This window comes from Pezoporus flaviventris, unplaced genomic scaffold (genome assembly GCF_033815535.1).
Source record: "Pezoporus flaviventris isolate CSIRO_AGI_PZ_B2104156 unplaced genomic scaffold, CSIRO_AGI_Pfla_v1 ptg000045l, whole genome shotgun sequence".
In the NCBI taxonomy this organism is placed as follows: Eukaryota; Metazoa; Chordata; class Aves; order Psittaciformes; family Psittacidae; genus Pezoporus; species Pezoporus flaviventris.
In genome coordinates, this window is record NW_026892593.1 from 11877379 (window position 1) to 11896154 (window position 18776).

General features: G+C 43.8%; 1 protein-coding gene and 1 long non-coding RNA gene across 7 annotated transcripts in view; both read right to left on the minus strand.

Annotated features, from left to right (window-relative positions):
• The window catches only part of LOC133276571 (uncharacterized), a 787535-nt gene that overhangs the window by 261916 nt on the left and 506843 nt on the right, over positions 1-18776 (minus strand). The gene's annotated exons all lie outside the window — the stretch shown is intronic.
• Positions 1-18776, minus strand: part of CELSR1 (cadherin EGF LAG seven-pass G-type receptor 1) — a 165583-nt gene that overhangs the window by 54660 nt on the left and 92147 nt on the right. For all 6 annotated transcript variants that reach the window (XM_061467484.1, XM_061467483.1, XM_061467480.1 and 3 more), the window contains exons 4-5: positions 15948-16063; positions 12921-13009 (exon numbers count right to left, since the gene is read on the minus strand). In XM_061467484.1, coding sequence (XP_061323468.1) covers positions 12921-13009; positions 15948-16063 — 205 coding nt within the window. The remainder of the gene's footprint in view (positions 1-12920; positions 13010-15947; positions 16064-18776) is intronic.

Genomic DNA, 18776 nt, shown 5'->3' on the forward strand with positions numbered 1-18776 from the left:
CTCTGCTCTGCTATCTGCCGTGGGGAAGGGAGAACTCCCCTCCCGTTCCCAGGCGATGCTGTGCTGCTTCAGTGGTCAAAAAGCTCATTAAGGGCTCGAGGCGGCGGCAGTCTCCCTGGGCAAGCTGCTGGAGCCCAGCCCCCCACAAGGGAATAAATAAATAAACAGGAAAAAAACCCAAAACGGGGAAAGCGCCACACTTGTAATCCCAGGGGCAGCCGAGGAAATGCCAGAGAAGTTCAGCGCCACGGTTTGCAGACCATTCTGATCCATCGGGAAACTCCAAATTAGGCCAGATTAGAGGAACTGTTAACGTTAATCTGTGCTTTTTAAAGTTTCCTCCTACAGCTTTTCCAGAGCACCTTTAAAATGAAGCGGTGTGAATCCTTTACACATCCTGATTAGTCACCAGGGAAAGGCAGGACAAATCATTTCACATAAACCCCTTACTCCTTTGATGTATGTATCCCCTTTATTCCCCAGATATTTTAATGGCATTTCTTTACACAAACTTGGCTCGAGTGTGTAGAGAAACATGAGAGCCTGTGACAGTGAAAAGGAAAACTAAAAGGCTTCCCATCAGTGAGTCAAAAATGCAAATCCTGAAAAGCCACCAGACCAGTTCCTTTTCCTAGACAAACTCCCTGAAACACGGATTGTCAGGAGCAAGGCTGGGCTACAAAGTCAAGCAAGTTTTACTACCCTGATCTGTTATCTCCTTCACGGGCACATCCAGAGGCTAAACTTTGATATTCAAAGCAGGAGGCTTAAGGCACAGCTATGAGACCTGTCACGCATGAACAGCATGGCCTGAATTGCTGCTGCTCTTTCAGTGGCAGGGCAGAGAGGGAAGCAGCCCTCCTGTCCCACCATGGGGACAAGGTAAAGCTGTTACACATACACAGCATCCAGACTTGCTCCTTCCCTCCACAGAGTATGGCCAGTACCTTCACAAATATCATCCCACTCCTGCAAAGGGTATATTCTTGGATTTGACTAATTCTGTCAAAGGCTGTGGAGTGCTCATGGGAAGAACGGTTTTCCCTGCTTGCAAATGGAAATTTTATCCTCAAATTCGTATTCCCAGGTGCTTCTCAGCTCTTTGATGCTGAATCAGTGACTCAGCAAGAAGGACCTGTTTTGGCTGTCAAGAGACCATGCCCACTCCCCAAGACAACATTCAACTTTCTGCATGGGAGACACCACTCACGGTGCTCTGTTGCTGCAGCCCCTCTCTTCCATACTGTGCAGCCCACTCCTCCCCTTTGATAAGCTCCTGTGGCTGTAGCACCTTCCCCCTGCTCTCCAAACCCTTTTTTTTTTCTCTGTTTTGCTGCCTCCCTGCCTTTCACCAACAAGGATGTTCTTCCAGCATCTTCGGAGACTGGGAAACATGAGGGATGCTAAAAGAGCATGCTCTCCTCTCCTAGTTCATCAAACCCTTCTCCCTTTGCCACTTGTCCATATCTACATACCAAAGAACCACACTCTCAAATATTTTTGGCTTTATATAAATTTTGTAAGCTTGTAATCCAGGATGCAAATGTCATTGCTGACAGACTCCAAGGAATACCTAGAAATAGCAGAATGTGACACTCACAGCAACTAACTCCTCCTTGAACTCATCCCTGGTGATACCTTGCCAAGCAAACTGCTGCTCAGTGTGGCTGATGGGGACACAGATATGTCTATAAATCCAAGAATCCCACACTGGATCTTTGCAAGGGTCTCCTGGTACACACAGACCTCTCCATGGCCAGGTAACTGCAAACTGCTGCTTCCCCTCACTACAGAGACAGATGCAAAATACCTGAAAAGTTACTGCAAATCAGGCAGCTACTGTAGATTTACTGAGTGATTAAATGGAGATAACAGCGCACTTCAAAGAACTCGCACCAAATTCCTGAGGTGCCATTTCGTTGACTCTGCTGGCTTTGCACCAGGCTGGGCTGCACAGCACAGCCTTCAAGCACCGTCCTCAGGCCTTGTGGTGAGCCAAGGGCCATTCAGACTCAGCCAGCTCTCATGGAGGTCCCTTGCATCTCCTTGGCCTTCAGGAGGAGCTGAAAATCACCATTCTGGAGAGTAAACCTCTGAGGAGTTTTGTGGTGTGATGGTATTAGATGGTACTAGATGGCTTGAATGAACCCAGCTCCTGTGTGGGGTGGGCAGTGCTGTAACTGGGCACACAAATCAAGCCTTTTAAAACTTGGGAGGAGTGAGAGGAGTAAACAGCATTTCTTAGGATGAGCCTCGCAGAAGAGCAGGGGCTTGGGTTGGCTTTGCATGACATGGTCCCTACTGCCACTTAGAGAGCAAAAAACCTGTGGATGGTTTCTGAAAAGTTACTGTTTGCATTTGGTTATAAAATCACTGCCACAACAAGGAACGTTTTCAGATGGTGTTTGCAAACTGTGAGAACACCACTTCCAAAAGCAGGTTGTAGGAGAGAAAGATGCAGGCACTGGGTATGAGCTCGCCCTCTTCCTCCCCAGCCGCCGGAGAGACCTCTCAAAGCTATCATGGAGAGCTGAGGAGCAGGTCACACTTCGCATCTCAGTGACCCCCAAATGACTTTCACTGCTTTACACTTTCATTTCCCGAGACACAGATTTAGAGGCGAGTTATTTGTTATTTTGTGTCAAGACAATGGAATGTCGCTCTGCCGCCAAATCCTGATTTCCTTTCCCAGATATCAATCACTTCGCACTTACCCTCTACCAGAAAGAAACCCCCCAAAATCAACAAAAACAATGACTACTAATGCAGGATGAATAAGAATCAGTGCAGTTACAGGGAGGGGCTTTTAAAGTCCAAGCTCACCTGTTCTGCAACAGCAGATCAGCTTCCCCCCACCCCGAACACCTGCAAAGGCTCTGCAACCACATTTGAGAGGACCAAGAGAAAGTAAATATTAGCCAGGCAGCCCTTCAGTGCTTCTCAGGAGATGTCAGGAATGTAAATGGTTGCCACAGGCCAGACCAAAGTCCCGCTCAGGGTGTGGTAGGTGCTGTGGAAGAGCCTAAAAGCAGGGCAAATGTGCAGCAAAACTTCGCTTGTCCTCCTGGGTCTCGGCTTCCTACCTGCAATACCGCAGGCTGGAGCTCAGGATGGGTTTTCACAGGATCATGCCATATTTTATGGATGGAAGTGAATCATCATCTAATCAATCTTGGTCTTATACAGCCATAGAACATCAGCCAGTGAGTCCTGCTTCAATAGCAATGCTTGCACCCAAGCTGAATTTTTCCTTTAGAAAGGGAAATACTGGCTTGATGTAATGATTTAAAAGGACAGAGCGACTATCAGAACTGTGGGAAGATTGTCCATGGCAGGAGGGTTGGAAACAGATGATCTTTAAAGTCCCTTCCAACCCAAACCATTCTGTGATTCTAGGATTTCTAATCAGAACCTGTCAAGCTTCATTTTGTTATGTACCAAGTCTGTGGTCTTACCTAGACTCGGAACTTCCTTCATGATGCTCTGGATCTCTGTGAAAAAATGAGTTTGGCCTCAGCAAGGACAGGAGTTTCTGAATCTTCAGCCAGAATGCCAGGAAATGACTCATAAACCAAACTATTTTTGCAGAGATTACCTTTTTTCGTGGCATTATAAAAACTGAGTTCTGACCACGTAGGAAATGACATGTTTTACATCATGACATGAGGAACATGTTTTATGTGTTTGACTGGAACAACAGTTTGAATGTACAGGGTTGGCATGCATTCAGCAATGGAAAGCCTAATTTCTTCCCCTTCCTTTATCTGCTTGTAATTTTAATTGATAGGTTTTTTAAATGGCCATGCCCACTTGCTCCAAAAGTAAATAGGACAGATTAATACAAACGCACATCTACAAATTCCTCATACCCTCATACTGTACATGTGCCTCCAGCACTGCCTACTGTATGCTTCACAAGCCTGCCCACCAGAAAGCACTATATCCTGCTGATAGACTAACTCTTGTTCTTGTAAGAAAGTTGTGAAAGAACTATCATAGCCAGCATCTGGCTAACAATACTAACAATAAGCAAAAACTCATTGATACCTTGAGTTGAAAAGTAAATGAAACATGCACATCCCTCTAGATGTTTGTTACAAATATTAGTTGTACTAGCACAGAAAGTGACTTTTTCACTTGAAAAGTGATTTTTTTCCTCATCTAACTGAAGAGACCCCAGCAACTTGCTCTGTGAAGAAGAGGCCCTGCAATTACACAGGTAACCACAGATAAGTCCTTCTCAAAACTAGAGGAATGAATTGAGTGCGGTCACACTCATTGTGTTTTTGGTGTCCTGCAAGCTTTTCTCTGCTTAAGCTATGGCGGAATTTTTGATCCCACGAAAATGCCATAGAAGGAAAGACATCCAGCACAAATTGATGATCTGGTGAAGTATAACACCAGTGCTCAGCTGGAAGTTAGCACTGTCCGCTGCCTCCTCCTTGCTGTGCCGCCACTGATCTCTGCAACCCTGCTATATGTTCACAATGAGACAAGTGATAAAGAAATGATACAATTAGAAATATGATTAAATCTTAAGTAAGAATATGCTAGTTTTTTTAAGAGGAAGCACTAAATTTTAACACATGTTCTTCTTTGCCCACTTGAGAGGGCTTTTAAAAGCTGTATTGGCATTTCTTAGCAATAGTACGCACCTTGGTTTGGAAATGCAGACTCACAAAATTATACTTCCTGGAAAAATATGCTCAGAGAAGTAGGTTGTTCCTAACTGAATGACATGTTCAGTATTTACAGTACCCTGCCCCCCCAAATATTTGCTTAACAGTACAATTAATGTTCTGCATTTTTCTTTACCAGACGATGCCAAGCCATACTAGAGCAGGCCGGTGTTGATCACAGATGCTGTAATCACAGCAAGTCAATCTGAGCCAGCAAAACCCAAACTGTGGTGGGGCCCACATTTGATAAACAGTGGCATTATCATAATCTTCAATAACTGCATTGTTTATTTAGAAAATCTCCCTCAATCCCTTAACAAATTAGTCTGCAAGCCACCGGGAGGATTAACTTCAGAAATTCTCCCTCAGATCACAATTACATCTGCTCAGATGTCACAAGTGATAGACATTTGCATAAGTCATACCCAGCCTTTATTACTTACTGAATCTCCAGTGATGTGACTTCTTTTGGGGTCTGTCTTTTCCAACTGAAGGCAACCATGCCCTGGTGTGCGAGGTGCTCCCAGGCACACTTGTTTAATTGCCCACCACTGTTCCTGACCATTGAGATTAAGAAGTAAACGACACTGCATCGTGTCCTGGGTACTGTCAGGGCAAAGTCTTTCACCTCGGGTCCAATGACTAGAAGTTATGCCTAGCTGGTGCAGCTATGTGGCTCTTCTCCAAGGAGCTGGCAATCCCTATTCAGCCGCAGGCATATATGCCTCATAACTTACCCACGGCACTGGCAGCCTCACTGGCAGGCTTGGACGGGAGACCCAGAGCTGAGCAAACAAGGCTCCATGCTGGAAGGGTAGCCCCTGCCAATGGGGCAGTGTGGTAGTGGGTGGCCCAGGGAAGCCCATGTGGAGCTGCTGTGTGACGCTTGTGTTTGCCTGTTGGTCATGGGGGGGCACTGTGAACCCAGCACTTAAAACAAGAATTAGCTCCCTTTATGGGAGAGAAAGCAGTAACCAGTGTCATCTGTGTCTTTTGGCACAGTTGTCAAGGTCTGAGTTTCACTAAAACATTGATATTTGCCTTTCTCCCCACTCCCCCAAGGGAAAGTGGTGAAATCAATTATTGGTCCTGAATAAAGAATATATTTAACATATTTCCATAACAGATGAATTTGCGATCATCAAAGAGGGTCTGTGTTTTCAGAAGGAAACAAGATAACCTATCAGCTAGCTTCACAGGCACCTGGTGCAGGGCATGTCTGCCATAGTCAGCATGCCTCTTATGGTCTCTGCAGCAGACCATCAGAGGTTGTTGTATTTCATCCCACCCTATTCAAAATAAAGTGCTACATTAACCTCTCCAAAACAGACCAGCACTGCTCTCACTGCCTGTGACTGCCCATGCCACTTGTGCTTAGGAAGGTATTTGGATTAAAGTCAGGTCCTGCCTGCCCATAGCAGGGGAATGTGAACGGCCACCAAGCTTCCAGGTGCCCATGAGTGCACCAGCATGCAACCCTACAGATCTTGACTTTGGGGGTACAGCTGTGTCACTCCCCAGGGACTGGTGGCTAGGTCAAATCTGGTCCCAGTGGCTCTTGGGTGGGACAACAGGAGTGGACCTGAGTTTCTGAAAGGGCAGGTTTGCATACGCATCCTCAAGTCCTTCAGCACTGATCTGCCCCTGGCCATTGTTAGGCAGCTGCGCTACACAGGATCCCAGAATCAAAACAGAGGCTCTAGTTAAACAAAGACAGTGATGAATGCTAGAGATTTGCTGTAAAGATAATCCTAAAGATAATTTCACTAATGAGTAGCAGGCATAACGCATGTAAGAGTATGAGTAAATGCAGGGGTTGTATAAGACTGAGCTCAAGAGCTTATGCTTTCTATATGGTCAGCTGAAGCAGGTGCTCTGTACAAGCAAGGCATGCTTCAGCAAGACACATCATGCATCTAAGTGAATCTGTGCCATCCTTGCTGCGGTGTGCAACAGCCCCCTCTACATCTGCTGGTGGGCCCTGGAGACTACTACACACTCCTCATCCCCACCACCTCTGCAGCTACCCTATGAGACTGATGCTTGTTTCTTGCTTAGTGTCATTGTTTAACCCCAGCAAGCAGCTAAGCCCCACACAGCCACTCACTCACTCCCCTCAAAGTGGGATGGGGATGAGAACTGGAAGGGTGAGTGTGAGAAAACCCATGGGTTGAGATTAAGACAGTTTTATAAGTAAAGCAAAACTAGGAATTCATTCCCCACTTCCCACGGGTGGGCAGGTGTTCAGCCATCCCCAGGACAGCAGGGCTCCATCACATGTAGCAGTTACTAGGGAAGACAAACGCTGTAACTCTAAATATTTCCCTCTTCCTCCTTTCCCACAGCTACCTCTTGGCATCAGTGGCCAGTCTGTGGGGCACTACTAGTGATCCGCAGTATGAAGCAGGCTCCAAACAGTAAGTTCTGCTGGTGCCACAGCACAGCTGTATGGCCATGGTTAATAAACCCTCAGGATCGTCTTTGGCAGAGGAACCCATGGAAGAGGGAAAAAGCTGCCTTGCCATTCACTCGCCTGCCGGCTGAGCAAGCACAAGGGGAGAGATGCAGCATGCACCCAAGGAACAGAACATCAATTACAGCTCAGGACTTGGCACTGAAACAGAGGGTGTTCTGGCACCTGGAAACAGCTTCCAGCCAATGGATGAGGGACAGATCCTCCCTGGGAAGGAAAGGTACTGGCAAAATGTAGTGCGCGAGTGGGCTGAGAACTAAATCTCTACAGCATTAGCTCAGTCTTTGGTGATGCTCAAGCTCCAGCTTGCCCAGATGAAGGCCAGTTAACTCAAGAGAAACCATCATTTACCACAGGCAGGAGACTTTTGAAAGCATATGTGAGTCTGATTCAGAGCAATGCATCTCCTGTGCTTTGAATTCACAACACACCGAGTATCAGCCCTAACAGCCCCTCATTTCTTTTAAGTTTATCTCTAACTGAAGAATTTGCCTGTCTTCCCGGCAGCTGTCTTCAGGCCAAATACAGGTCTGGGCTCTGCCGGGTGGGAAGTGCACAGGGATGGAAAGCAGCAGGTCCCTGCTAAATGTAACTGCTGTGAAAGGGTGGGCTACCCCTAAGGGAGTCAAGCATCAACAACCACAGCACTCTTCTGTCCAAAGACATGCAAGGAAGGAGTGAATGAGCGGCAGCTTACTACCAATTACCAAATATGAGAGGAAAACTTATCCCAGTTATGGAAAAAAGAGTAACGTTTGTCCTTACTCTCATCCTAGGAGCCTGCAGGCTCAACGGACCAGTACAGTGGAGACACCCTCCAAGGCACCCATCATTTTACACCTCCTGAGCATGGAGGTGTCCATCCCAAGCACACCCACTGCTCGGTCTTACATCCCTTACTCTTGTGAGTCATTCTGTGAGTCATTCAGGGATTTGTTTATCCCATCTTCCAGAGCTACTGTGCTCCACATCAGACACTCTTTGAGAGCACGTTTCTCTCTGCTATTCTCCGGTTTTCTGTCATTTAGGTAAAGCTATCCTGTGTCTCCTTAAACAGACCCAGAAGGAGCTTCTGCCTACAGAACAGTCACGTCCTTAAGCAACTTTGATGCCATATATGTGTAAGTAACACATAAGATATACAGTATATAAATATACATGTACATGCCCCGTATAATTAAAAGAACATGTCCATACTCAAAACATTTTTATCTTGTGCCAAATGATGAATTCTAGCCTCAGGTAATGAGTCAGGTAAAACAGTAACATAAATTTGATGGGGTATCTCAAATTCTGAACAAAATTGCATTTCTGTCATCAGAAGTCTGTGAGAGTGGCTTGAAGTTTTAACTTAATTAAAAACCCCACCAGAATCCCCTGTCCCAAGCACTGCCTATAATCATATATGATCATGTGTGTGCAACGAATGCCAGATATTCCATGTGATACCACTGATACTGAGCATCATTCCCATCAAAAATCCTGGTGGTTTTGCTCCTATTCCAAATCCGTATCAGCATGGCTAAACCTACTGCCTGTTACTCATGCCAGTAGGCTAAGGACCAAAGGGTAAGGACCAGACTCCATCAGGGCTGACTAAACTGTCATCGTGTGGAAAGGAAGCACATTACCAAGGCAAAGAGGGCAGCTCACACCGCTGCTGCCCTTTATGCCAGCTATCCTGTGAACAAGCAGCAAGTTCTTCCTGCTGTTGTCTATCACTTTTGTTTGTTAGGCTGAAATCTTCCCCCTTTTCACACCCGTCTCTCCAAAATAATATAAAAAGTCCCATTTCTTGTGAATTTCTTATATACCTCTTGAGAAAGCAGGTCACATGCAGGTCACCTTTAATTTAATACCTCCCACTGATTTTAATGGCTGCAAGATCAGGATCCCAGAAGGTAATGTGTTTGAGCTAACAGAGCCAGCAAGTAGCTTTCCTCCCTGCCTTCCCCCCCTCATCAGCAAACATCTGTAATGGCAAGTGATTTACAGGAGTCACTTCTACACTGCCTATTTCATTATTACCAAACTGACTTTTCACAGGGTGGCAGCATCACCAGGATGCCGCATTAAGGAAATAGCTGCTGCAGAAGTTTCCCATCAGTTGCCCCTGCATTCAAGTCATCCATTCCTGGAGTCTAAATTCCAGTGATGATCAGCCAAACATCATCCACAGAGCTGCATGTGCCAAAAACCACTCAACCTTTCTTTGTATCCCACCATGATCAACTTGGACTGCAGGAACAGATTTCAGAGCTGTGAAAACTCATCTTCAAGAATTTGCTTTGGACTGAAGTGACTTAGATTATGTATCAAAGCCTGTTAGTCATTCTCCTCAAAAGTGAAAGATCAAAAATTGCCCTCAGCTGTGATGAAATCTAATATTCTCTATGTGAATTACTGTATTATCTGAAAGCTCAAGGAAGACTGGACCCTTTTTTTGCTTCCTACATGCTGTACAAATGTGGAAGGAAGGAAATAAACTGAACAGTTCCTAGATTAGTTTTTAAAAAGATGCTTTAAAGAAGCTTAAAAAAAAGGCACTGGGAAAGAAGGATGAACCTAGGAGAGTACCTGACACCAGACACTTGCTGCGAGCACAACAGGAAACCTCTAAATTGATATTTATTTCAACCTGCACCACAACATCTCTCACATTTCTAAAGCAGGAGGAAAGGGTCCTGCCTGAAGAAGCCTGTCACTGCCTAAGAACACAGTGTTGGGTAGGGAAGAGGACAGGCAGTGACCCCAGTAGCAGGACGACCAGCGTGGCAGCACTCAGCTGTAGGAGAGTGAATACGACATGTTCAAAATGTCTGTATGGGTTTTGATGTTGAAAAGAAGCACAGAAGTGGCACAGGAAGGGACTTATGAATGGGTAATAAAAAACGATCACATTTATTAAATAAAGAAAACCAGTTGGTGGAGCAGAAGGCAATTGGAGGCAGATGAAACTCAAAACAAGTGAGGGATAACAAAGAGCAGGTATAAATACCTCTTCAAGGACTTTTTAATATGAGACATAGACAAATGAATAGAATGGATCTCTACAGGTATCTGGGATGATGGGTTATACATTTCCCAAGGACAGCATCAGGAAGAGATGTCTAAAAAGGAGCAAAGACCAGAAGCTCCCCAAGCAAACAGCAGAATGGAAGAAGGGGCAAGAAGCCCCATAGAGATGCTGGTGGAGGTAGCCCCTGCGGCCCTGTTGCCAGGGACAGGGTGCTGATACAAAATGTCAGAGCAAGCCAGAGGCAGAGACATGGGAGGGGAGTGCAGAGGGGGCTGGAGGTGGGGATCAAACATGAGCTGGATGCAGGGAGGAGGGAGATGGCTCAGGAGAGGCTTTGCCTGCTCAGGAAGGCTGAGCAGCATCTGAGTAGTGATGGGATGAGGATGTGACACTGTGGTAGGATTTTGGAAACAGCAGAAGGATACAGTACCTGCACAATAATATGAGTGTGTAATTTAAGCAAATTCATGAGTTTTGGGTCCTCTGTTATTCAAACACGTCTTAGCTGCGTCAAGTTTAGACACAACATCCCATTTATCTTGGCACAACTCAAATCCCTAAATTATCTCTGTCTTTTCAACCTCCTCACAGGAACTTTACCTCCAGCTTTGTTAAAACATGAAGTAGCCAAGGAACTGCTCTACAAACAAATACCAGAAGGCTTATCCCTGCTGCAAGGTGCGGCAGGCAGCCTGCAGGCAGGTCTGCAGAGCTGCCTCCAGCTGCCACTGCCCCACAGTGCCCGCTCCGTCCTTCACTATCGAAGAGCCGATGCAACACAGGCAATTCCCAGACATAATGCAAAGGCCTGAGAGCACGCTAAATGTATGTAGGTGAGCATATCCTACTGATGCCCTTTACTCAGTATTGTGAGCTGCCCAAATTTAACAATTCTTCAATAAATACTGCTAAGGGGAAGGTGGTGACCTTGATCTCTAACACAAAGGGTGCAGCGCTGCTCTCCACAGTGACCCTGCTTTTCATCACTTTTATGTCATGTGAGTGGCAAACACTGTGAAGTCAGTGGTGTTTCCTAGCATGGGCCCTCTGCTTTCCCTCTCTGCCCTGAATTCCCTCCCATGCAGTGGGGACGATTCATTCCCCTTTGCAAAACTGGGGCAGAAGAAGAAAATGATGACAGGGTGCATGTGTTAACGACAGGAAAACACCATTTGCTAACATGGCACACCTACCGGTCTGCTTCAACAGCAGCAAGCCGTGGAAGTGAGGCAGGGGTTTAATTTTAGCATCCATTGTCAGATCTCTTTGCCTTTTAAAGAGTGTCCTGGGGCTGCCTGGGACCCCTTATCTGGCCAGCAGCCCTTCAGCAAGCTGCTTCTGTGGCTGTCCCTGCATCCACCAAGAAGCTTGAGAGCTCGGACATCCCGCCACTGCATCAGCAAGTGCCAGTAACCCTACCAAAGTGATTCACTGAGAAATAAGCAGACTATGGAAACATGGCATGTTGCAGTTTGTAAGGAAGAGCCTCAAAATGTCCACACACGCATGCATGGTGACACACTTAAGTTTTGCTTCTATTTCTCTGTGCTTTGGATAATACAAAGTATATTAAGTAGATTAATTATTTAATAAGTTTTAACATTTATTTTTTAATACAAAATAACTAATAAGAAATTAATTTCCTCTGTAAAACATCCTCGGGCTAGAAGACCCTATCTAGGAGTCCAAAGAAAACTTTAATCCTCCCATTCAAACTGCCACACAAACTGTGATGAAAGGATGCAGTGCTGGGAAATAAAGAACTTGCTGACTATATTAATCCTTCATCTTCCATTCAGCTTCCTACACCAGTATCCTGTTTCCTTTTTAACAGCCAACAATGCTCCTCTATTTTCTTACGTGATCCACCATAATGCTATCATGTCAGACTTAAAAGCAACGTTTCTCAGTAACTAACTCGATTTTCTGATTTTTGTTATAGGTTACAGAAGGGCTCTGACATCTATCTGCAAACAGTGACACCGTACACCCCAGCACCATGCTTTTTGGTTCATCACAAAATGGCTGGCTCACAGAAAGCCCCTGCCTTTGGTTCAAAGTGAACCTGCTCTTGATACCTACCAATGGGATGGGGACCACTGAGCACACCTCTGAGTGCCATGGGCTGTGTGCAACAGCACTTTTTGCACTTCTTCTGCATATCTTTTTATATAGCAGACAAAAAATTGATTTAGTAAGACAGCCCTTGATCACTAAAGTGTCAGCCATGTAATATCCAAATCTTCCAAATGAGAGAAGCTTGTGTGAGCTAAACTTGTCATGTTACAGAAGACAACAGTTTTAGGGAAGAATTTTGCTTTGCATCAGAAAATTGTACACCAGTGGCTTGTAGTTACTATGCTAAAGGCTCCTGTTCTGCACAATTCTTTAAAAAGATCCAAATCAGTGAATCCATTGTTTGAGAGGCACTGACACTTGTGAGGGTTTAAAGACCTGAAAACTAAAATAGTTCCAAGTACTGAAGGTTCCCCTGGTAGTACTTCTGAATAGGACATACTAATGTTTGGGGGCTTTTTTGCCTTCCTGAGACAAAACTCAAAAGCCCTCAGCGGGAATTTTCATCTCAGGCAAGGTGAGCAATACCAGTACCACTTATGCAGAGCTGTGGCAATGTGCCTGGTTAGATGAGTAAAACTTAAGTCCCCTGCATACAACAGGTCAGAGCTACACAACCCATGGCTCTATAACTTTACAAATAACAGGTTATCTCTGACACCATTAGTCTTACCTTATTGTAGTACTGCACCTGGACCGAGTGCCACTGCCCATCACTGACCCCTCCTGGAACAAATGGTGCCACTGTAGTGGTTGTCTCCCCTGCAAGGGCAGGCAGAAGGGAAAAAGTAAGTGAGCATCACTGCAACCTCCACTCTGCACTAAACCTAAAGACGGAGAGACCCTCATCAGGCACAGGATGCAGCTGTCTTACTTCACCATGGAGGTGTTTGAGGGTTTGTCCTGTGAAATGGAAAATATCCCCAGATTCATGGAATTATTTTGGTGCACAAATACAAAAATAGATTCTAGCACATCCAGGTAAATTGTGCTATTTTCCACTGTGATTCTGCAGAGTGCTGTAGCACATGCAGAAGGTAGATACAGCCATTGCTGAAGCAGTCAACTGAGGAAAAGATGTACATGAATTTTTCTGCATTTCTGCCAAAGGCAGCACTTTGAGGTGTTTTTAACATGATGGGTATCGTGCCAGGATTATTTTGTCAGGGAAGGGAAGCCTACTCCTAGTCAGAGTTGAGAGTGAAATCCAAAAGCCCTCCAGTGTAAACCCCACAGTAACCTTGGTCCCAATAACATTTTACAATGATTAATAAAATTACTGGCAGCCTTTCAGTATTTAAATTTGAAAGCAAGTCCTTGCCATTGCAATTGTTAAACTGAAGCTTTTAAGCCAGGTCTGAGTCAGCAGAAGTAGCTCAGTAACCAGGCATATCTGTTCCGAGGTAGCAGCAAAATAAACATTGGTGTTGAAAGTACATGAAAGGCATGGCATGGAGGAGGGATTGCTGGGTTTTGGCCTTTTTTTTTTATTCTTTTTTAACAGCTGGAAAATTCTACATAATAAACCACAGGAAAAATAACTCCCTCCCATAAGCTAACAAAGTTCAGAGTATCGCTGAGCTGAAAATGTACGTCCATCTCTATCTGCAACAAATGCTTTACCCTGTGTGAAGTATTATTCCTGTCTCCTACCACCCTTTAACGCCCATTCTCTATACTTCTGTTATTTAAACAGTACAGATTTCAGCTCAGCATATTTGACATCTTGCTGTAATGTTTTTTATCATTTAGTGATAAAAAATCTATGGTGAAAATTTCTGTGAAACGAAGTTCTCTGGTCTCCAATTGTTTTGCTTTGCTTTCTATGAAAAAGTTGCTGCGACAGGTAAAACAGTCAGATCAGGTGTCCAAAACTTGTACTGTTCATGAAAAGCTACTTAAAACTATATAACATAAGCCATCCTCCTTCCAAAGAAAATACCATTTGTAACGTACAGGACCAGACCTGCTCTCAGGTGCAGCAGTGCAAATCTAAATTTAGTTTCATGTATTTTAAAGTAGTTCTTCCACATTTAAATGCATATAAGTGCAAGCAGAATTTATTTTTTTTTCCTCCTCATTCATCCTCAGGGTGCCTTCTAAGCAATTTGATTCAAGTTTAGACAGGCAGAGCAGAGCATGTTATTTCATTGCATTAATCCACTCAAAAGTCTGCCTTAAAATCTAATTTAGACAACTTTGAGGTAATAAAGGGAAATGAAACCGAATAACTTCAACTCAAAGGTCTTGATATGCACTTAAGCATTGCTGGTAGATCGATGGGGTCACTTAGGATTTATCATGAGGTCTGAGTGACTGTCACTGGTGATGAGTGTGCAACACTGAGGTGGGCTCTGCCTCTGCTTCTACTGCTTTATTGCTTGCAGTGTCTCACTTTTCACAGCAATAAACTAAGAGCTGACTAGAGCATGCATGCTCCATTATTATCTCTAATATGGATAATGGGAAATAACAGGATTATTACCTCAGTTACATGCCTGGTACAGAGGTACAAACATCTCACTTGACCTGCATGTAACCCCACTTGACCTACACAACAACAGACCTTCCCAGTTTCTATCCCAGTGGAAAACATCCCCCTAACCTGTGACAACTAGAGGCTGTCTGCCCTGCTGAGATTTGGTAAAGCCATCAAAGCCTCCCCACTGAACAGAGCTGCTCTTGGCCTGAAGCAGGAATGCAAGTGTTCCATCAAAAGGGACTCCAAGATCCTCAGCAAGTCTGGTGAAGCCCAAAAGGCGATTCCTGGTGGCTTCAATGTGCTTCAACCATGCTGTACAGCTGCGTGCTACCCGTGTCATGGCAATTAGGACAGCTGGGCGTGAGGTTTTGGATGAAACTTGAGCTTTTTTAACTTGGGAAACACTGCTCTGCTGAGGCTGGAATGGTTAAGGTTTGCTCTGATCACACTTGTGTCAAGAAAAGCTTCGCCACTGCCAGGGCTGCTTTTCTGGAGGAAAACACTCCCCTGGGAGAAGGCCACAGTGGCATAGATACATGCCACCCTGAGCTTCACTTGGTGGCCTTCCCCTCTCTCTGCTCCCAGAAGCACCAAAAGACACTGGCTTTGTCAAGTGAGAAAGCAAGCAAACGCCAAAGCCTCTCTTTCTTGTATCCTAGCCTACCGTAGCAATGAGCAGGCAGCTAAGTTCTTCTAAATCCATGGTCATTTATTGCTTCTTCCAAGAGGAGAATGCACAAAAGTGCATTTCTGCAGCATCACTGCTCATCACCAACCGCAGCGGCAGGCATTTCTCACTTGCCTGCTTTGGCTTGCATGTGTTTTTTAGATAACATTTACACACACCTAGTTTCACTGATGGCATAGTGTAAAAAATACATAACCACATGACATTTATCACAGTGTGATAAAATGAAGTCTCATTTAAGCACACACTGGCTCAGAGGCCAGCTTTCAGGCTAGTGCCAATCTTTTATAGTAGTCATAAACTCTGGCTTTATAACTGATACGTTGACAAGCTCCTGCCTGTGACAGCAGTGTAACCACTACAAACCGCTACTTTGCAATACCTGGCATCAGTTGCTCACTGTAAAACATCAGCCACTCAGCTATATGAGGCAGCAAACAGCCATATAAAATCCTTAATGAACATTTCCAAACGGCTTGAGAGGATCTCCTGATCACAGGCAGAAACACTCGACTTGAGCGAGACCTCACCTGCAGAGAATGTGAGCTGGATCTGCTCCTCAATGATCTCCAAGGCAATGAAGTCATGCTTCTCATTGAAACGCCCATTGTAGAGGAGGAGAGCATTCCTCTCCCTGGTTGCAAACCTAGAATGCAAAGACAAGGGGTTTGTGCTTAACGGCTTATGAATTAAAGACTGATGGCCAAGTCCTCCAGAAGAAAGACAGCATTGTGTCTATCAGAGAAGCAAGCCTTTGAATCTCTCTTCAGACAGAAAATTGTGACATTGAGGAGTCAGACACAGGATCAATCTACCCTTTCACTATCAACAGACGCAAGTGAGGTGGAAATTACAGAAACCTACTCTGCAGACATCTGCTGTGGATGCTGACCCTCACAAGGAGTAAAACATGCAGCACAATGCAGGGTGAGTATCCGACGCTCACCAAACAGCAGCACCGACTACACTTTGCAAACAGTCTGAAAGCTAGAAAGCGTTTTCACACCAAAAGGGGGATAATTGCTGCTTTCTTGCTATCTAAATGCTACAGTGTACAAAAAGTCACCAACGGATTAAAAAGACCTGATAGAAGGCAAGGGAAAAAGAAAGGTTGGGGTTCATCAATCAACATGTCAGTCAATCGGAGGAAGGAAAATACACATTCAAATGATTCCACTCAATCAGAGTGCCGATGGGTGTTTTTTGGTTTGATTTTTTATGCTTCTAATATGGGATGTATCACATCTTTCCTGCAGGAAAAGAGGCATCCCCACATTTAAAAAAGCCTGAGGTTTTTCGTCAGCACAGAGCTCCTTTTGCAAATTTCTGTGTGCTTTGTGTATTTTATCATTTTTAATTAAATCCCATTATCTTTGGGTATTTACACACAGCTTCTATCTACTTAGAAATGCAAAAATAATTGTATTACAGTTCACATAAACAGTTTTACAAAGATTAATATTCTATATAAAGAGAGAAAGAAAGAGAAACCATGGGAATTTCTTGTCTTTCCCAATGGCAGTGTAGTTTGATTTTGTATCTTGAACTTCAGGAAATATTCCTGTTTTAAATTAACCCACTTTTCCTACAAATGAATGAAATGCTGAATACAAGTAATGAAAGCTTCCTTTCACAGACCGAAGAAATGATTCTTGTGCCTGTCATGTCATGTCTACTAGCAAGACTCTCCTGCGTTGCAACAAAACCTGCACTCAGGGAATGTGAAGGAAGCAGTATTTTAGGTCTGATATTTGATTTGAAATAAAGAATTTAAAAACCAAATAGTATTTTTTAACAGCAGTTATTTGACAGACATACGTATGTTGTGTATCACATTGAGTAGAGGCCTTTCTGAATCAGGAGCCTGAATGTGAGCTACACTGAAATGCAGACTTTTATTCCATACATTTTTTTATATTTTTGAAGGAGAATGAATTATTCTGGTTCAAAAAAAGAGAAGTCAAAATTTTGGTATTTCCAGTAAAATACAAATGCCAAAGAATATCAGCTGCAGTCCATCAAAATAGCATACGACTGTTCCAATTACTTTTAATCAGTTTTGAAATACATCTTTATTTCTAAATTTATTTAACATAACATTCTAGAATTAAAAAGCAAACTAAATGAATTAAGACAATACTGTTGAAATAGCTCAATATTATCAAAACACTGATTTTGTTTATACCTTTCACCATAAAACATCATCCAAAGAAATATATTTCCTGCATTTCCCAAGACAGTATCTTTCCATGGATAACTGCTTCATCAAAACGTTTTGATCAGATCTATCCAGAATACATATGAGCAAAAGAAATGAGAATAACATTAGGAATGCTTCTTTAGTGGGCAGAAACTTTGATTAGCAGCAACAGGAACCTTAGTTCTGTTTGACTGCATTTTCTGACATGGTTACAATTCTCTACCATAATTTTAATTATTAAACTATTAAGCCATGTTTTACATTTCTTTACTCTGTGTGTGCTCAGTTCCATTGTCTGTCACTAGTCAAAAGCATCTTTTGTATCGTATTAACAGCTAAAGCACTACTGCTTCTGAACTGGCCTGGTTACCACCAGCTGGGAAAAAAAAAAGTTTTTTTAATAGGAGGGATATTTTTAATCTCAGGACGTAGGAAACAAAATACACTTTCTATGAGAATTTTGAAGAAATATTGAGAAAACCTCTCAACTGACAGTGTCTCTTGAAGAGAAGCAGTAGCAAGTGCTGGAAGTAAGCAAGGAAGATGTACACTGTTGGACGCAGAAAGACATGCCTGGTCAGTAACCTAAATACTTCTAAGAAAACAAATAACTTTAGTTAGGACACTGAACAACGTAAACATTCTGCTCTTTGCAGGATTCACTTGAGGCTAAGGTTATCTAGACGCTGGCATTTTACAAATGTTCCCAAATCACAATACATGCAATGGCAAAGCATCATCTAGTCAAACTGCTAATTCCTGTTTATCCTCACATAATGTTTTCCACCTGCATTGAAGGATAATAAAAGCCAAAGAAACAGTAAGTGTAGATAAAAATGAACTTCAGGTACGGAAAGCTAAACGTGTCGTTATTCCAGACCATCTTGGCTGAATCCCATTATCCTACAATCATAGAATAGTTAGGGTTGGAAAGGACCTTAAGATCATCAAGTTCCATACCACCTGCCAGGGGGAGGGACACCTCACACTAAACCATGCCACCCATGATGCTCCAGACTTCTTATACTCACACTGAGTGTTTAGCTCATGACTAAATATGCCATCCTGGTTTTAAGGAGAGTGAAGAAACCACTGCCTTGTACAGCAGTTTGCTGTTTCTCAATAACCCCTACACAGATCACTTGAGTCGTTTCAGCCT